Source organism: Papaver somniferum, unplaced genomic scaffold (genome assembly GCF_003573695.1).
Source record: "Papaver somniferum cultivar HN1 unplaced genomic scaffold, ASM357369v1 unplaced-scaffold_79, whole genome shotgun sequence".
In the NCBI taxonomy this organism is placed as follows: domain Eukaryota; kingdom Viridiplantae; phylum Streptophyta; class Magnoliopsida; order Ranunculales; family Papaveraceae; genus Papaver; species Papaver somniferum.
Window position 1 is genome coordinate 1,365,997 of NW_020650859.1, and position 19,136 is coordinate 1,385,132.

Genomic DNA, 19,136 nt, shown 5'->3' on the forward strand with positions numbered 1-19,136 from the left:
TTTTTCCCAGGAGCCGACCCTACGCTTAGAGCGCCTTTGGAGCTTAAGCGCCAAAGTCGTTCGCCTTTTACAACATAGTCCCCAGGTATTCCATTCAAGAAAACAGATTTCACATCCATTTGAAAGATATTCCATTTATACTATGCTTCTAAAGAAACAATTATTCGAACAGTATCATGGCTAGACACATGAGAATACACTTCAAAATAATCAATTCATGGTTGTTTTTTGTACCCCTTAACCATCAATATAGCCTTTAATCTTTCTACTTCTATGTTGGATCTAAACTTAGTTTTAAACACCCATTATACACTTATTGCTTTCTTTCCATCGGGAAAAATTGTAATCTTCCAAATATTGTTCTTCTCTATTCATGTATCTCTTCATTCATAGCCTGTATCCACCCTTGATCTTGTGAAGCTTCATCATAAGTCATAGGATCACAGTCCCCAAAAGAGTGCAAAGTTGATCAATTCTTCATCAATATTATCACTATCTTTGTTAAGAACAAAGTCTTGTAAACTTGTTAGTAATACACAATTTATTGTTGGTCTTGTCGACCTTTCTTGAGTTTCAGCAGCGGATGTGGTAGATTTTGTTAGTGTTGGAAGCATAACTTCAGTGTCTACTTGTGTATTTTCTTCTTGAATATCAACTAATATTGTTGTCACTGTTGGAGGTGCAACTTTTTCATTCCAATCCCGTTGACCTTGTTCATCAAAAAATCACATCTCTACTCACAATATTCTTGTTTATAGTAGGATTAAACAGTTTATACCCTTTTGTTTGACTATTAAAGAAAACAAATATGCAATTTTTACTCTTATCATCCCGTTTCTTTCTTATCTGATCTGGAACATGTGAGTATGCTACACAACCAAACACTTTCATATGTATAATGCTTGGTTTCCTTCTTGTCCATTTCTCTTCTAGATTTTTTTTCCAAAAAACTCTTAATTGGACATCTATTCAGTATATATGTTGCACAAGAAACTGTTTTTCCCCAAAATTCTTTGGCAACCCTTTAGCTCATCTCATAGTTCTAACCATTTCCATGATAGTTCTATTTTTCCTTTCCGCCACTCCATTTTATTGTGGTGTGTGTCTTGTTGTGACTTGGTGCTCAATTCCATTGTCTTTCAAGAAATTATTAACTGCAATATACTCAGTGCCTCTATCAGTTCTTAGCACTTTGATTCTCTTGCCAACTTGATTTTCAACATAAGATTTAAACTTCTTAAAGTATTCAAAAGCATCACTCTTTTGCCTTATCAAGAAAACCCAACCTTTTCTACTAAAATCATCAATACCTGTTACCACCTCTAGAGAAATCTTTTATTGGTCCACATAAATCAGAGTGAACTAATCCCAACCGTTCTTCAGATCTTACAGATTTCCCAGCTGGAAAAGGATCTCTATGCTTCTTTCCAAACATAAAGTCTTCACGCTTATCTTTAGGAAGAGTTATGTTTGGAAATCCTCAAACCATCTCCTTCTTCTCAAGTTGTTGTAAACTCTCAAATTTCACATGTCTCATCCTCATATTCCACAACCAAGTATCATCATCCATAGAAGAACTATAGCATTGTTCTTCATTATAATTTATATTTAGTGGAAACAAACTATTTTTGGTCATTTGCACCTTTGCAATGAGTCTTTTTCTTTTATCATGAATTATTTAGATGCCTCCTTCAATGCGCATTGAATATCCTTTCTCGAAAAAGTTGTCCCATACTCAGCAATTTTGATGTAGCCCAAGCAAATAAAACACATCTATTATATAAGCTTGAGAACCATTCTTCTAAAAAATAACTATCCTTCGTTTTCCCATTGCTGGTACTTAGGCATTATTTCCAAACTTCACATATGTTCTTATTGTCTCATCCAAATCAACAAACAAATCTTTTAATCCACTCATGTGATTACTAAAACTACTATCTAGAAACCATTTGTGATGTGCTTGTTCTTCACTTGGATGACATGCCATCAACAAAACTTCATATTCTTCCTCTTCTATCACGTTCACTTTTTTATCAGCACTATCTTGTTTAGAAAACCTTATACATTCAATATAAAAGTGACCTAATTCGCCACCCTCCCGACATTGAATCTTTGTTTTGTCGAGATTTTTCTTGTATTTTCCTTTTCCTTGATTTTGAGATGGATTGAATTTCCCTTGAGATGAATTAAATCCTCCTTGAGATTTAGTCGAGTTAGACTGTTTTCTTTTATTCCAGTTTATATGACTTTGAAGAGCTTCTTCAACTGGTCGAATAACAGATTTCTCTAGCATTCACTGATCATAGGCTTGTAATGAGCCTAATACTTCATCAATCTTCAGATCAGAAAATGTATTAGATTCTTCAATGACGGTTACTTTTGACTCAAATTTTTTAGGTAAACTACGCAATATATTTTTATAATTGCAGTATCATCTATGTTTTAGAGAATAAATCTGCTATCAACTCAGTTGAGTCCATCTGCAAAAGCTCATACTTTCTTCTTATGGTTTGCAAACGTAGCTTATTCACTTTGTCAGACCCTTTATAAGAACTTGTCAAATAGTCCCAAGCTCTCTTAACTTTCTTTATATAAACTACTTTATCCATGATATATTCAAGAATTCCTTGATGTAGGATATATGTAGCTTTAGAGTTCTTTTTTTTGTTCTCAGCTAGAGTAGTTGTCTATTCTAGATTAAGACCATTTGCTGCAGCTGGTTCTTCATATCCTGTGTCGACAATATCCCAAACTTCTTGAAACAGGAATATATTTTCCATTCGTATTCTCCAATGCTCAAAATTCTAGCCATCAAAGACTAATACCTTGATCGGATTCATGTTGGATGCCATCTTCTTAACAACCCTAACAACCTACGACGATCTTCTGGCTCTCGATGCCAAATGTTAAACCCAATTCTTCCTCCTACTGATCAAGAATAATGCAACACACAAATAACGGAAAAAACTATAAACAAGAAGAAGTTGAAGCCAAGAAGATTCAATTAAGAACTCGTACTATTGCTTACAAAACTCAATAACTCAAAGATAGTACTTATACTAAACCAAACCGCCTACGAAAATTCCAAAAATACTGAACTTATAACAAAAGGAAATACAAACTAACCAAGCAAACCAAACAACTTCTTATGCAAGTAAAACTAACAGAACATTTTAGTTCCTTCTAGAACAAACTCTCACTTTCCTGTTATAGGTCAAAGACCACAAAGTCTTGATTGAACTCAATTTCTAACAATTTTGAACTGGCAGTTAGAGATTTAATCGATCAAGACACACAGATCTTGGAAATTCATAGTAATACAACAGCTTTTCTCTCCTAAGGATGATAGGAAAATTTTAAATATAAGAGTAAAGAAAAACTCTAAAGATAGATTGATATGGACACTTCCGAGAAATGGAATGCTCTCTGTCAAATATGCTTACAAGAAACTAGTAGATATAATGACCAGTGCAGCTGTGACTTACGATACTAATATGGCAACACTATGGAAGAAGCTCTAGAATCTAGAAACTTTGCGTAGAATCATTACTTTCCTATGGAAATACATGAATGATATAATCCCATCAAGCGATCACATGAGCCGGAGTAATGCATTTTAGTGGAGAATATTGCAGTCTGTGTCATCAAGTAGTGGAGACAACTGAACACATAATATGGAAATTTCCATTTATCCGTGTTCTGTGGACTTCAATCCTGGAGCTAGACGAAGTATGGAGGCTGCTGATACTAGTGTAGACAATTGGATTACTTCACAAATGACTTCACTAAACTGGATAAAGATTGGATAGTTAAGATGGAAAAGGCTAGTTGGGAAATATGGAAGGAGTGCTTCAAATGTTTTTTTATGAAAAGAAACCAAATCCTGTTTTTTATGAAAAGAAACCAAATCCTATAAAAGTAATCCATAGCATTCAATATCTAAATAACATGACAAGGTCATGTATGACGAGAACACACAGGATTGATAGAAGCAACAACTCCAATAATTCTACACATGATAAATGGATACCTCCTGAGCACTAACTTCTCCTATATGTTGTGAAGCCTCATACAAAACTATTTTATTTGTAAACCATACAAGAATGGGACTAATACTTCGCAATTCTGCGGATGAGTTTGAACAAGGACGTTGGATCCATGAATGTGGATACCTAGATGCTGAGCAAGCAGAGATACATGGACTGAAAAATGCAATATTTTGGGAGGAAAAACTCAACTTACAACAAGTGAGATTTCAGGTTGATGCTCAGAATGTAGTAGCAGCCGCTAATGGAGAGTACCAAAGGGTCATATGGGAATCATAGGCACTGATATTAGATATTATTAGTTTTCTTAGCAAGCATCATTACAGACTTGCAAATCTATCATCAATAGAAAGTTCCATAAAACGGCTGATAAGCTGGAAAAACGTTCTCGTATATTTCAGATTAGTTGTTGGATAAAGTATAACCAAATTTTATTGTGGAGGCATTATATACTGACATGCATAGTGTAACCAATTCCAGTATCCAATAGATTTCTTTCTTAGTATTAAAAAAGAAGGATTTGCGGATTTCACGCGCGTGTTATTTCGTACTATGTGATCCAAAACATGAAAGTGCTACTGAAAGAAAGTTGAATGGAGGGAGATAGTCTAAGATATTTTATTACAAATAGGGAAAATGATCTAGACTACTAGGGCAGGGTAGTAACCGTTTCCGTTCTGTGAAGTGGGAGCACGCGTTCCTTCTTGTCCTAACGAGAGGATCTCCTGCATTCTCTCAGGCCAATCTAAATTCAATCTCCTTGCGAATTCCTCTACCTCCCTATCGATTTCTTCCTTCATCACAGGATCTAACTCATCGTTCTCCTCAATGTCATCAAAATCAAAATCGACGTTTCTAGTTAAGTCATCTACCAAATCTTGCAATTCTGATGTCTGACTTGAACTGATGCTTATTTCAGCGTTTGGTAGTGTGGCATCAGTTTTCTTGTTGTCTTTACCATTGGTTCTGCATGAGTTTTTTAGCTCGTCTTTCCTTTTACGAGGGTTTCTCTTCTTACGTTTAGGAGCTTTAACCGCCTTTGAATCATCATTGATAAATGACAACAGATCCTCAATGGATCGTTCGTCCACCTGCTGCTGTTCTATAACCTCATCAGCAATTTTGTGCAGCTTTTTATTCTCCTTTAATGCGTTCCTCTTTCTGTCATAAATTCGATTGAGCATTCTGATTCGCGGGTCATCAGCTATGTCTCCTTTTAAAGCCTCCAACTTCTCCTCCTTCGTGAGATCATCAGGTATGTGAAATTTCTCACGAATTTCCTCTGGTGTTTTCCCTTGTATCATCCGAGCAAATTCTAGGCAGGTGCGATGAACCAAAGGTCTCAGTTGTAAACTGTCAGCTGCGGCAGCCAACTCACATAAACTTTCGGAATCAATTCTGATGAACTTGTCATCAAAAGATTTGGGCTGTTTATCAGAGCGACCTGATACTAGGTGAAACCGGCAATAATCGAGTACTAATCTTAATGTATTTGTATTGACTCGTTGGGGAAGTGAAATAGCATATTTCTTTGTCGATCCCATGCTATTTTCAAACACTTCTCTGTAAACCTTTGGGATAAGCAGCGCAACCTCTTCTTCTACTTGCTGGATTGAACCATCACAAGTTTGTAACCAGATGTAAGACTCCATAGAAAAATATAACCTTGTTATTGAAAAGCAGACAACTTTAGAATTTCTCTCACACCTATCAGAATTTATGCGATGCTAAAACCAAAGGGTCGCACTCCTATTTATAGGTTTAGATATTTATTGGAATCATCCTAGAAATAGAATTTTCCCAATAGAGAACAAATTCCTAATCGGGCATGCTGAAGTTTGAGAGTTATTGATGATAACGACATTATAAGAACCGAAAAAAGATAATGTTGATTGACAAAAGAAAGACCAATATTTAGATGTAGGAAAACAATAGATTAGCTGATTTTCGGTCAAACACGGTTTTTGTGGTCAAGTTGTCAAGAATCTGGGGTGTCAACTGTGTCATGCCAAAAAATTGATTTTTTATTTTTGATTTCCTAAGCTAGAATCTCATATTTCCTGTATTTGTTACCACCAAAAGTTACAGCAAAACCACAATAATGTTCCAGGAACGTGGAACCGAGAATTGCAAGGAAACTGCATTGCGCAGAAGAGGTAGCAATTGCGAGTAGAGTGGCCACAATCTGTCCAAGAAGTGGATGTAAACTTACACATTAGCATGGGCGGTGCATAATACACATTCAATTTCGATGGAAGCATTGGGAATGTAGATTCAAAATTGAGAACATTAATCACTTGCCTGATAGAAGGTTAGTGTTACAGTCAGGATGAGCGGTGGATACATGCAAAGCAACCTATAGTCCCACAGCTAAGACTGTTTGTTTTGTTTTTTTTCTGTCGGAAATAAAATTGTAAATTTTCTATCAGCACTGAACATTACATAGGTTCCAGTCTGGAACCAAAACTTCATTCCTATGTAAATAAAGAATATTTTGAAAGAAAAGAAAAACACATACGAAAGTTTGAAAACAGCATCAAAATAGAACTAAAAAAAAAAAAAAAACAGCATCGAGACCTCTATTTTTGTGGAACTCTTCAGTAGCCACTTTTCAAGTCGTATCCATACAGCTGGTCTAACCTACTAGGGTATGGTGTCTAGTCAAGGAATTGTTACCTTTCTGTGAGATGGGAGCAAGCCTTCCTTCTTGCGCTAATGACAGGACCTCCTGCATTCTCTCAGTCCAATCTAAATTCAATCTCCTAGCGAATTCCTCCACCTCCCTATCGAGTTCTTCCTTCATCGCTGGGTCTAGCTCATCATCATCAATGTCATAATCGAAATCGATTCTAGTTGATTCATCTGCTAAATCTTGGAATTCTGAAGTCTGACTAGAACTGGTGCTTACTTCACCGTTTAGGAGTGCACGAGGAACTTCCTTCTTGTCTTTATCATTGTTTGTACATGATTCTTTTTTCTGATCTTTCCTTTTACGGTTTCTCTTTTTATGTTTAGGAGCTTTACCCGCTTTTGAATCTTCATTGATAAACGACAACAGATCGTCGACAGAGCATTCAGCGTCCATCCGCTCTTCTTCAACATCAGAAGTCTTCTGCTTCTCTCTTTGCTTTAATTGTTTCCTCTTTCTGGCATAAAGTCGATTAAGCAGCCTGATTCGTGAATCATCAGTTGTGTTTCTTAAAGGCTCCAACTTCTCCTCCTCCGTGAGATCATCAGGTATGTGAAATGTCTCACGAATTTCCTCCGGTGTTTTCCCTTCAATCATCCGAGCAAGTGCACGGCAGGTGAGATCAACCAAAGGTTTCAGTTTTAAACTGTCAGCAGCAGCAGCCAACTCACATAACCTTCCTGTATCAATTCGGATGAACTTTTCATCAAAAGATTTGCGCTCTTTATTAGAGCGACCCTGTACTTGGTGAAACCGGCAATATTCGAGTATTAAGCTTAATATATCTGTATTGTTGACTCGTTGGGGAAGTGAAATAGCACTCTTCTCTGTTGAACCCATGCTATTCTGAAACAATTCTCTGCAAATCATTGGGATAACCATAGCAACCTCTTCTTCTACTTGCTGGATCGAACCATCATAAGTTTCTAACCAGAAGTAGGACTTCATAGCAGTGGTTCGTCAATGTGCCTGTTCCACTGAAGCAAAATTATTCTTCCTATTCAAAATCAGAGAATACACAACTTTAAAGTTTCTCTCAAACCTATCAGAATTCATGCAATGCTAAAACCAGAGGGTTAGATAGTTACTGGAATCTGCCTACAAATAGAATTCCTGATCTGATTATACATGTTTTCAGAAAATATCATAATAAGTCTATGAAAAGGATCAACCAAAAGTACCATCCCTCATCTAATGTCGTCAACTAGGGGGTAGGACTAGGACATGCTGAAGTAGGAGAGTTATGGATGATAATGATGGAATTAAGCGGCAGAAGAACGGCAAAAATTGACCTGAGTACCATGGTACTCACACTAGGATACTTACAAAATAGCCAATCTAAGTTTCTGAACACATCAAAATGCAAACAAAAACCAATTTCTGTGTATGCAGCAATTTCCAACTTAAGAGAAAAATTGTTGAGATAGTCGATTTCATAGTGGATTATCCTGATAAAATTGAGATTAATTTCAGGAGCGCCTTTAGTAGACCTTGCTTAAAACAACGGAGTACGAAAAAAGGAAAAGTTCCTAACCAAAAGACATCCAGAAAAGTGCTCAACTAATTCTCATCAGAACATACCCAATTTCAAACTTGTAATAAGCATTCTTACCCTCATAACCCAGACCATATATATATGCAGACATACCTGTGAAAATATGAATATGGTGATTGAGGCATCTTCTTGTATTCTCCCGGTGGTTGGGTTCCAAACACACAAGAAGTCCTCACCACCAACACCACAACCATAGGTCCATAACCATGATAAAACATTTAACTTGAGTTAGTCTTAACATTTACCAAATGTACCACCCAGTTATGTCTAACTTTTAGGTAAGGCAATAACAGAAACAGTTCGCGTGCCAACACAAATTCTTCAATCCATGCTCAGCAGAACAAGATTTAGACGAACCCAATACTCAAATTAAACAGTATTTCAAGAATAAGAGAGGAATTCATAGATACTAATCGTAATCAACTCAACCTAGCTCAGGCAATATCACAAACAGTATCAATTATAAAGCAAAATACAAGGGTTACAACAGAAATTGAACAAATTCAAACGAACGATAATCAAATTCAAACATAAAACAAACAATTTATATGGCATTTAGGTATCATACAATCAAGAACAAGAGTGATTCAGTGAATGACAAAAACAACCATCATAGAATTGGGTATATTATTAAACGAAATTGACCCGGAGGTGGAAGATATGTCAATTACATGTAAGGTGCCGTTTGTTCGACCTCCGTGACTGGTTCAATCCGGCCACTGGGTTTTGTAGCGCCGAGAGTGAGAGAGACTACGAAAGAAAACGTGATGAACAAAGAGTGGAAGAAGGGAGGATATTGTTTGTTATTAACCTAACCGACGTTAATCCTCTTAACGGTTTGACCAAAAAATGCAGTTGACTAAGCGGTCAACTAACTCAGACACTAACAAAGGGTAAGTGAAAAATGTAGTCAACAGTTCTCACAGAATGAACCCTTCAACTTTGGGTAGTTTGTTCAAATCAGAGTCCTCCCAGTCACATAAATGCCTCAAGAGATAATAATTAAATGATATGGGAGCTTGGAACCAAGAAGGGAAGGGAAACTGCATTGCACAGAGGAGATGGCAGTACAAGATACTGCAGTTCTCGTTGCTATTTTATCAGCAGAACTGCATGTTTTGGATCATATAACACAACATCACAATTTTCCCATTCTTAATGGTGTCCTACTTATTGTCTTATTGGAGATAACATTACGTTAAGTCCAGGACTCACGAAGCACATAAACTTGCATTGTAAAAATCCCATAAAAGATGAATTACAAAAATCTAAACAGAATTTCCAAAATAGGAACCTGCGTTGCAAAAGGATTTAAGATAGGATTCCATCCTTTATTGCATGCTATAAAAGTAAGTTATATAACTAAAAAAAAAAAAAAACCCTGAACTGTAAAAGCTATTATCCAAATCTATTGATTCCAGATCTAATCGTTCTGTCCCCAATATGTACCAGAATCGAGTGAAACTAAGCTCTCAATAAAATCAACTTCTGACTTAAAATCTGCCAAATTATCCAAATATTGTTCCATGGCAGTTCCATGCTTTGGATCATATAATACTGCTCTAAAGGAATCCAGGAATACAATCTTCCCGTGCCTAAAAGACCACATAATTTTCCAAGAAGATCCTATATTCGTAAATGACGTAGTTATTGTCTTATTTGCGATAGCATAACGTTTAATCCAGGATTCACGAACCCCATAAACTTGCATTTCCCATACTTCAACACGAGCAAGACCACTGTCACCATTATCAGCGAGTACACAAAGGCACCCCTCTTCCAACACTCCCGCAGTAATAAACTCCAATTTAGGTACAATTGGTAGTTGAATCTCTTTGAATGGTGGCAGATCACTGATGTTATCCAAATAGACTATGCAAAGTCCACATTCCCCTTTGGCTAACCAATGAAGATTCCCATTAACAAGTACACCACATTCTGGCCCATTAGAATAAGTAAAAAGATAATGTGTATGAATAGTTAGCCATGAATTTGATCTTAACGAAAAGATCTGCACTTGACCAGTCAAGTCAGTTTTTAAGCAACAAATCCCGATTACAAGTTTGTAATCGTCATTCTTACCATCATATGCAACACCATTCATACAGATGCAGATGCTGTAGTGAAGATCTATATCTGGTGATTGAGGTATCTTCTTGTATTCCCTGGTGGCTGGGTTCCAAATACACAAGAAGTCCTTACGACAACCACAACAACCAGTATAATAGCCAACATCATTCTCAGGAGGACAAAAACAATCAGCATTATCCAAAAGCCAAAGAAAAACCAGACCATCACAGGAACCGAATAATGCAACACGACTAATATCCAATCTGAATGGATACGGCATCCTAATAACAGCAGAATCTTCAATCTCCTCAGACTCAGATGATAATGATGAAACTAACGAATCATAACTTATAGAGTGCAGATCAGCACCAGTTCCAAGCAACAGCCTAATATTATTACTAGAGTTGCTGGTTTTATTACGTTGGAGGTGGAATTTAGCAAAACTAGGGTTTGATATCATGAAAAACCAAGATTTACAAACAGACTTACATTTTAATACGGATTTCACTGGCGATCTTAACAGGATTTCATGGCACAACTCTTCTGGAATCTTGCTGGTTGACAATGCTCCTCCTCTTTGTCGAAGCATCGGGGATTTAGGGTTTGAAGGAAACTCCATGTCCTCGAAGTGGACTAGAGTCTAAGGCGGGTATATATAGAGAGAACCTTGGGCCTGGGCAATTGGTGAACCTGCTAAAGAAAATAGAGAAAGATGCAGTAAAAATAGTCCGGAAGAGTTGCAACATGGACTGAGACGGAAAGCCAAGTTTATAAATACGTTGGCATTTTATAGAACCCTCATTTTGGGCATACCAAAATCTTCTTAGGTATACAAAGCACTAGTCCTAACTTGGGTGACCTTATAAAGGGTACCCTATGAGGTGGTTCAATTACCTATATGCCCTTAAATCCTTTAAATTACTACTAATCTATCCCTAACCCTAATACAAAACCTATAATCAACTACACCTAAAATCAGTTTCATTCACCTTCTTCTTCTTCCTCTCCACAGCCGAACTCATTCACCCTTTTCTTTCTTTTTCTTCATCGCGGAAATTTAATCGTCGATTCGTGAAAATTTAGTCGACGATTAAACTCATCTATATAATGGGTCGTCGTAAGCCAGTATCTCGTTCAAATCGATCGACTCAACAACCCATTGAAGAAGAAGAAGATTTAGAGAGTGAAGAACAAACTCAAAATCAACCACAAAATCAACCGGAACAAGAGATTGAAGAAGAACCAACTCCGAAAATGAGAATAAGAAGGTTAGTTCTACAAACCCATCTCGTATTTGATGTTTTAGATTGGTTTTGTCGATTTAATTCGTCAAAATCATGTTTCTGCGGCGGTTACAGGGTATGGTTCGGCGCAAAACAAATCTTAGATGTGCGCCGAGCTGTTCTTGAAGCTGAACCCTGAAAGTGCATATGAACGGCTCGGCGTATATCTGAAACCCGTTTTGAGCCGAACTTAGTGACACAGAGACTTATATTTAGGATCGGCTTATTCGGTGGTGTTAGTTTTGTGCCGAATATGTTTTGTGAATTTCAGAAATTTTGCATGTGCGTAGGATCGTCTTGTATGGTAGTATTAGTTTTGTGCCGAATAATTGTTGTTTGAATTTCAGAATTTTTGCATGTTCTTATGATCGGCTTGTATGGTTGTATTAGTTTTGCGCCGAATAAAGGTTTCAACTCATAAGTCTAGATTCGGCTTATTCGATAGTATTAGGGTTGCGCCAAATATCATTGTTAAAACTTCATAAATTTTACAAGTGTATAGGATCGGCTTATTTTCATAAATTTTACAAGTGTATATGATCGGCTTATTTATATGATATCATGTTGCGCCGAATACATGTTTGAGCTCATAATCATAGACTCGGCTTATTCGACGGTATCGGTTGTGAGCCGAATATATTTGACTACATGGGAAAAGATTTTTGTTCAAGAGAGAGCAAAAACCGATCCGAGAAAAACAAAAATAGTATTTGACTTAATAACTAGGACGGAGCCCAAATATATTTACGAGCCGGACTAAATTAACCTTGTTGGCACATCTTCCCACACTTAAAAGAAGAATATTTAGACTAGAGCATGGTTATCTCATGCTCGCGGCAACTTTGGCTGCCGGCCATTGCTATTGGCACCACCATATATTATTATACTTAAACAATCAATGATATTTAATAAAGAACCAATTACAGAAGCTCTGGAAAATCTCTTTATTACTCGGGCCAGGATATCGAAATCATTGGTTAATGTATTTGTTTTTGTTATTTTCAGTTTGTTATCAGAAATTTTTGTTTATGCTTACTGTAATGGCTTTCGTTACATTTCAATGGAAGGATTTAGATGAACCCTTCTGATAGATACATAAATCAATTGAAGTTATATTTTTTTAATGAGCTAAACCTAAAAAGAGAGTATCATCACAACCTCTTGATTAGTGGATATACAACCTGGAAAAATAATAATTTTGATCCTGAATTCAAATATCTGTAGGTATATGAGTGGGATTTAAGAACATACATCATGAGTAATCTAGCGGAACTTTTTTGGACTCAATGGAAATGTTTTTAGTCTCACGTCCTACACAGATTTGAATTCAGATGTTGATAGAGAACTCACGGGTGGCAGCAGCATGATGGAATCATGGTGATATAAGAACGATAAGTTGCGAATATAATAATTTAATTCGGAAACCTGGTAAGAATCTGTGTATTCCGAAGGTTAATATAGTCTAACTCATAAAGAAAATTGGAATCGGTCTGAGTTACTGAGTCGAGTACGATTTTCGCTCTCCTCAGATTCGTTTTCGCTCTCCCTCTAACAAAAATCTTCTGAAAAAAGTTGTGCTTTTATTTTTTTATATTTCCCTAAAAATATGCTAAATAAAAATAATAATTAAAATATCACTTTTCCTGAAATGGATATAATAGTTTTTTTTAAGTGATTGTTGTTGGAAAACGATTAATTAAATATAATATATGATTTTAAGGTTTTAATAAAAAACTATAATTTATTGTTTTCTTTTGTGAATGAAAAACTTATTAGTCCCAAACCATGGAGTTTTCAATTTTTAGTTGTGTTAAGAGACTATATAAGCTTTTTAGTCCCACATCGAGGAGTTCATCTTTTTTAAGTTGTATTATCTCATTTAATAGAGAAATTCACTATTTTTGTAAAATCTATGGGAAAGGGGTTTCTCTATATTTTAGAGGGACCCCCAAGGGATAACATTTTATATTGTTTTCTTATGCGTTCGCGATTTTCCTTAAAGGTTTTTTCAGAGTTGCCAAGCTCAAGTTGAGCATCTACTACATATGCTAGTAGTAAGTGTAGTAGGGTGTTTTATCCTGAGATATCCTTCCTGTGACGGATATAGCATCACTCTGGAGTGTAGTCGGGCGCTGATGTCTTAAGGACAACGTGTTGAACACGTGACTCACTATGTTTTTTCCAAAGTCTTGTCTTGTTGTTGTTGTGGAGATCTGGAGAGCTCGTTCATTTATCAAGTCGATCACTTACATTATAAATGAGATAAGTATCAATAACTTTTTCTTACTTGATTTTTTTCCTTGTTTTTGATTATTGCACCCAACAATCTTAAGACATTAAAAATTTTGATAATCGAAAATGGTTGGTTTGTTTGTGAATGATGGATGTTAATTGTGGAGTGAAAAACAAAAACGAATTTTTGGTCAGCTGTATAGTTTCGAGTTTATTTCTTAACCTAAAAGTAATTTCGGTGAACCCTTTTGACATAACGTAGAAGACATCCACATAATTAACCACACAAAGTTTCAGAATTTATGGAGTTGTAAAAGTATTTTTTTGATATTTACAAAACAGAGAAACGTTTCTGAAAAAGTCTGACGAGCAGAAATTTGTTGTTAACTAAAGTAGTTTTTATGGGGTAACCATGAGTTTTTTGATATGGTGATTCAAACGAAGTTTGTAGATCTAGATGTTATCTTCAAAACTCATATTTTATTTTCTGATTCGGAACTAAGGTTTGTGAGATGTGGTATATTAGGTGATTGGGAAATTACTGTGTCTGTGGTCAAAGTATAAACGAAGACTGTGACATGAAATTGGAAAGGGACATGGATACCAGGAGCCTATGAATGTGCACAAGTCTTCAAAAATTGACAAATTCGAGAACATCAAACAACTATAAGCGTAGTCTTCAGAACAAAGGATGTTTCATAAAATTGTATCCAACATTACTTTCATTAAGGTTGATTGTTATGTTTGTAAAGTTCCTGGCCACACGACAGTAAATTGTAGACAACATAAAAACCTTAATAAATAGAAGGTTAATGCTAATTTAGTTGAAACAAACTAGAACGAGTTCAGTGGCATGATGTCGGGAGTTATTCTAATAAGCAATATGAGAGACCAGTAGGTAGACTCTGGAGCCATCAAGCATGTTTGTTGAAACAGAGACCTGTTCACCTCCTATCAGAGGATAGGAGATGTCGAGAAACTCTTTTTGAGTAACTCATCTGCAATAGAGGTTGCATAAAAAGAAAAGGTCGAGCAGAAGCTCATATCTGTAATAATCTCACATTGAATGAAGTTTATATGTTCCGAGCATATGCGAGAATCTTGTATATTGTTATGTTGTAGATGGAAAAAGATTGATGATCTTAATTGAATCTGGAAAACTTGTTGTAACTACGCGGTGATTTTTAAGCAAGAGTTATAGGACTTTGGGTCTATATAAGCTTAACGGAAAAACTGATGGTGTGAACATAATTGATTCTTATGCTTTTTTTGTGTGATTGATTGTTTTACGTGATAGACTTGGAACCGTAAAATTATAAGTCAATGATTAACTGGCTAGCATGGACTGCATACTCAAATTTAGTTTGGATTTTGAACACAAAAGTGAAATCTGTGAAGAATCAAAATATGCTATAAAACCTTTTATCCCAAATGTTCAGAGTTATTCTAAGCCTTTAGAATTAATTCATTTAGGCCTAGTTGATATGAGTTCAACCCAAAACCACTGCGGTAAAATATAGTTTATAACTTCCGTAGATGATTGTATGAGGTATATCTTGTATACTTGCTTAGGGATAAGGATGATTCCTTAGAAGCATTAAGATGCATAAACTTGAAGTTCAAAACCAATTAGAGGCCTTCAACATATCAATCGTATCCTTAAGGAGATGAAATTGGCATGTTTGTTAGTTCAGGATTACATGCTGCCTTGTGGGGCGAGGCAGTTCTCTTAACTAGTATATCCTGAATAGATTACCCTTTTAAGGAACAAATGAAACTCCATATGATTTATGGAAAGGTAAATGTGCTTCTTATGAATGCGTCAAAGTGTGGAGGTGTTTGACTAAGATTGTAGTTCCCCTTCCTAAAAGAACTAGATTGAAACCAAAAATGTTGATTGTGTCTTCATATAGGGTATGCTGAGTATACTTCTACATATAGATTTTTGGTTGTGTTTTGATTTTTTCTGAGTTTGGTGTGAATATTTTTACGGAATCTAGGGATGCTGAGTTCTTTGAACATGTTTATTCTAAGTCCGTACCTCGTTAGATATGTGTTGTTAATACCCTAGATTTATTTTCAAATAGTAAGAACTTATTTTAAAGGAATATGAAGTTGATGTTAAGCTTAAGAGAAGTAAAACAATTAGACTTGAGACTTCTTATGAAACCGAGTTCATAACATGCATAGCTTAGTCTGAGCCCCAGACTTGTAAGAAGCCTTGATATCTACTGAAACACCATTCTGGTAAGAAGCTTCATTTAGTGCAATGGACTTAGTCCGTCGGAACCAGACTTGTGAGCTTGGTAGTTTACCTCGAGGGATTAAGACTATGGGATGCAAATGAGTCTTTAAGAGGAAACGTTAGGTAGATGGAACTGTGCGATGTTTTCATTGGTAGCTAAAGGCTATAAACTAAAAAAAAGGTGTATATTTCCTTGATTCTTATTTACTTGTGACAAGAATTACTTCTGTTGAGATGCTAATTGATATTGCTGCCATAAACAACTTGGAGATACATCAGATGGATGTTAAGACAACTTTTCGAAAACCGTTAATTAGATAAAGAAATTTACATAGACCAACCTGAGGACTTTGTAGTGAAAGTTTATGAATACAAAGTTTGTAAATTGAATGAATCTTTGTATGGTTTTCAAATAAGCACGTAAACAGTGGCATGGAAAATTTGATCATATGATAATGTGTAGTGGATTTAAGTTAATGAATCTTACAAGTGTATTTACAAGTAACTTTTTAAGGATGCTTGTGTGATTGTATGCTTGTATGTTAATGATATGCTTATACTTGATACAAACATAGATGTGATTAATTCCACTAAAAACATGCACTGAATGAGAACGTTGACTATAAAGAGTTAGGTTCTTTTGATGTAATCTTAGGGATAAGGATTAAAAATATAATCAAAAAAATATTGTCTTAGTCGTTCTCATTATGTTGAATTTTTTCTTATGAGATACAATTAGTTTGATTGTAATCCTGCATGTACTCCATACGATTCTTCCTGTAGACTCGAGAAAAATAAGGGTAATGGAGTATATTAACTTGAATACTCAAGATTTATAGGATGTCTGATGAATTTAATGAAGTGTAAGAGTCCCGACATTGCCTATATTGTGAGTAAGTTAAGTTGATATACTTGTAGTCCAGAGCAAGAGCATTGGGAAGCACTTAGTAGAGTATTATGGTACTTAAAATACTTTATTACCTTTTGTTTGATTTATGAAAGGTATCTTGTTGTCCTTGAAGGACTTTGTGATAGAAACTTGATAATTGGCTCAGAGTCTAAGCCTATTAGTGGATATGTTTTCACTCTAGCAAGAAGGTTTTTTTTTTTTTTTTTGATAATTGGCTCAGAGTCTAAGTCTACTAGTGGATATGTTTTCACTTAAGCTTATAAATTAAACTTGCCATGAAGGATACTCAACCTTTCTGACTGGAGATCCCAAGATCAAGGTTTTGAATGAGACAACTAATTTGTGGTGGGTAAAGGTAAACACTATCGGCGAATTTCATTCTTTGTCCTTTCCCTATGGTGTAGACGTGATATTGTGACTGCATGTGAAGGATGACTTTTAAGATGTATTAATGAGTTATATAGTTTCAATTAATGATTGAAATGGGGTGTAGCCATAAAACTCTTTATGGAAACTCACCTATCTGAATGAGAATGTGGGGCTGCTTCCTATGAGAATATGAGCTTTGATTCTCTAGAGCATTCTGAGAAACATGATATGTTCAGGGCCACATTGGACAAAACGACACGAGCTTGGCGGCAATCTTGGAGATATCATCCGTGGTTGTTATCGCGAATTACATCAAACACTAGCAGTTCAAGACATAGTTCACTGTTTCTAGAATGTAATTCCGGTAATATCTCACTAATCAAAGGTTCAAGACCTCATGGACACCTCTGCCTAAAAATGGTATTTCCTGTGTTTTTTATGTGATTTTCGTTTCGATGGTTTTGGTATTGCTGGAACTTAGGACCTAGAGTCACCAAAGGTTCACTAGTTCATGCTTTTTCACTTTGGTGAAAGGAACCTTTAGTTTTACATGTGAGGAACTAAAGATGAAAGCTCTCTATACTATATGATTTTTGCAATCCATAGTATGACCCTGGGGTCAACATACTGTTGTGTGAAGGAGATGACGTTGGGATGGCTAATATGACTTCAACATGCACGATCTGTCTGTCTGTTCAGTCAATTCGGGTCGTGAGATTGGATTGTTTATTTAAGATCTATCTGTATTTTCGTGTTTTATTGAGTTTTCATTCATGTGGGGGATTGATGGAAAACGATTAATTAAATATGATTTTTAAGGTTTTAGTAAAAAACTATAATTTGTTGTTTCTTTTGTGAATGAAAAACTTATTAGTCCCATACCTTGGAGTCTCCACTTTGTAGTTGTGTTAAGGGACTATATAAGCTTTTTAGTCCCACAACGAGGAGTTCATCTTTTTTAAGTTGTATTATTCCATTATATAAAGAAATTCACTACTTTTGTAAAATCTATGGGAAAGGGGTGCTCTATATTTTAGAGGGCCCCTAAAGGAAAATGTTTTTTTTTTATGCGTTCGCGATTTTCCTTAAAGGCTTTTTCGGAGTTGCCAAGCTAAAGTTGAGCATCTACTACATATGCTAGTAGTAGGTGTAGTAGGTTGTTTTATCCTGGAGATATCCGTCCTGTGAGGGCTATAACATCACTCTTGAGTGTAGCCGGGTGCCAATATCTTAAGAACAACGTATTGAACACGTGACTCACTCTGTTTTTTCCAAAGTTTTGTCTTGTTGCTGTTGCGGAGATATGGAGAGCTCGTTTATTTCATCAAGTCGATTACTTACATTATAAATGAGCTAAGTATCAATAATTTTTATTTATTTAATTTTTTCCTTGTTTTTGATTATTACACCCAACAATTATCGCAGGTATTATCAGGAATACGGAGAAATATGCAATAAAAAGATTTTAGAAGAGTTGAAACATGGACTGACCTGACAGAGAATACAAAGTTTATAAAGCTTGATATGCCGATTTATACTTTTCAATAAGTAAATACGTAGGCAGGAATTAAGTTTATAAAGCTTGATCTGTCGATTTATACTTTACAATAAGTGAATACGTAGGAAGGAATTCAAGCACGTAAAATACAATCTGAACCTCGAGGGACTTATTGTGACCCATAACATAAATGTTAGAGGAATCTGGAACAAACAAGAGCAAGGAAGCTGCATTGTACA

General features: G+C 35.7%; 3 protein-coding genes across 10 annotated transcripts; all 3 read right to left on the reverse strand.

Annotated features, from left to right (window-relative positions):
• Positions 1–4,687: 4,687 nt before the first annotated feature.
• LOC113344615 (SKP1-like protein 21) lies at positions 4,688–5,704 on the reverse strand. The gene has a single exon (XM_026588551.1). It carries the CDS (start codon positions 5,696–5,698, stop codon positions 4,688–4,690), a length of 1,011 nt encoding a protein of 336 aa, XP_026444336.1. The 5' UTR covers positions 5,699–5,704.
• Positions 5,705–5,996: 292 nt separating this feature from the next.
• On the reverse strand, positions 5,997–9,054 carry LOC113344533 (SKP1-like protein 21). 8 transcript variants are annotated; one of them, XM_026588487.1, is made up of 4 exons: positions 8,384–9,048; positions 6,723–7,704; positions 6,348–6,442; positions 5,997–6,231 (listed from the first exon to the last, which is right to left on the reverse strand). In XM_026588487.1, exons 2-3 carry the CDS (start codon positions 7,681–7,683, stop codon positions 6,417–6,419), a joined length of 987 nt encoding a protein of 328 aa, XP_026444272.1. In that variant the 5' UTR covers positions 7,684–7,704; positions 8,384–9,048; the 3' UTR covers positions 5,997–6,231; positions 6,348–6,416. The 8 variants fall into 8 exon arrangements, with proteins under 8 accessions (XP_026444272.1, XP_026444266.1, XP_026444265.1 ...); XM_026588481.1 differs by lacking the exons at positions 5,997–6,231; positions 6,348–6,442 and having other exon boundaries at positions 6,449–7,704; positions 8,962–9,054; XM_026588480.1 differs by lacking the exons at positions 5,997–6,231; positions 6,348–6,442 and having other exon boundaries at positions 6,449–7,704.
• A 659-nt stretch (positions 9,055–9,713) lies between these two features.
• LOC113344616 (F-box protein CPR1-like) lies at positions 9,714–10,979 on the reverse strand. Its single transcript, XM_026588552.1, has one exon. It carries the CDS (start codon positions 10,977–10,979, stop codon positions 9,714–9,716), a length of 1,266 nt encoding a protein of 421 aa, XP_026444337.1.
• Positions 10,980–19,136: the final 8,157 nt, after the last annotated feature.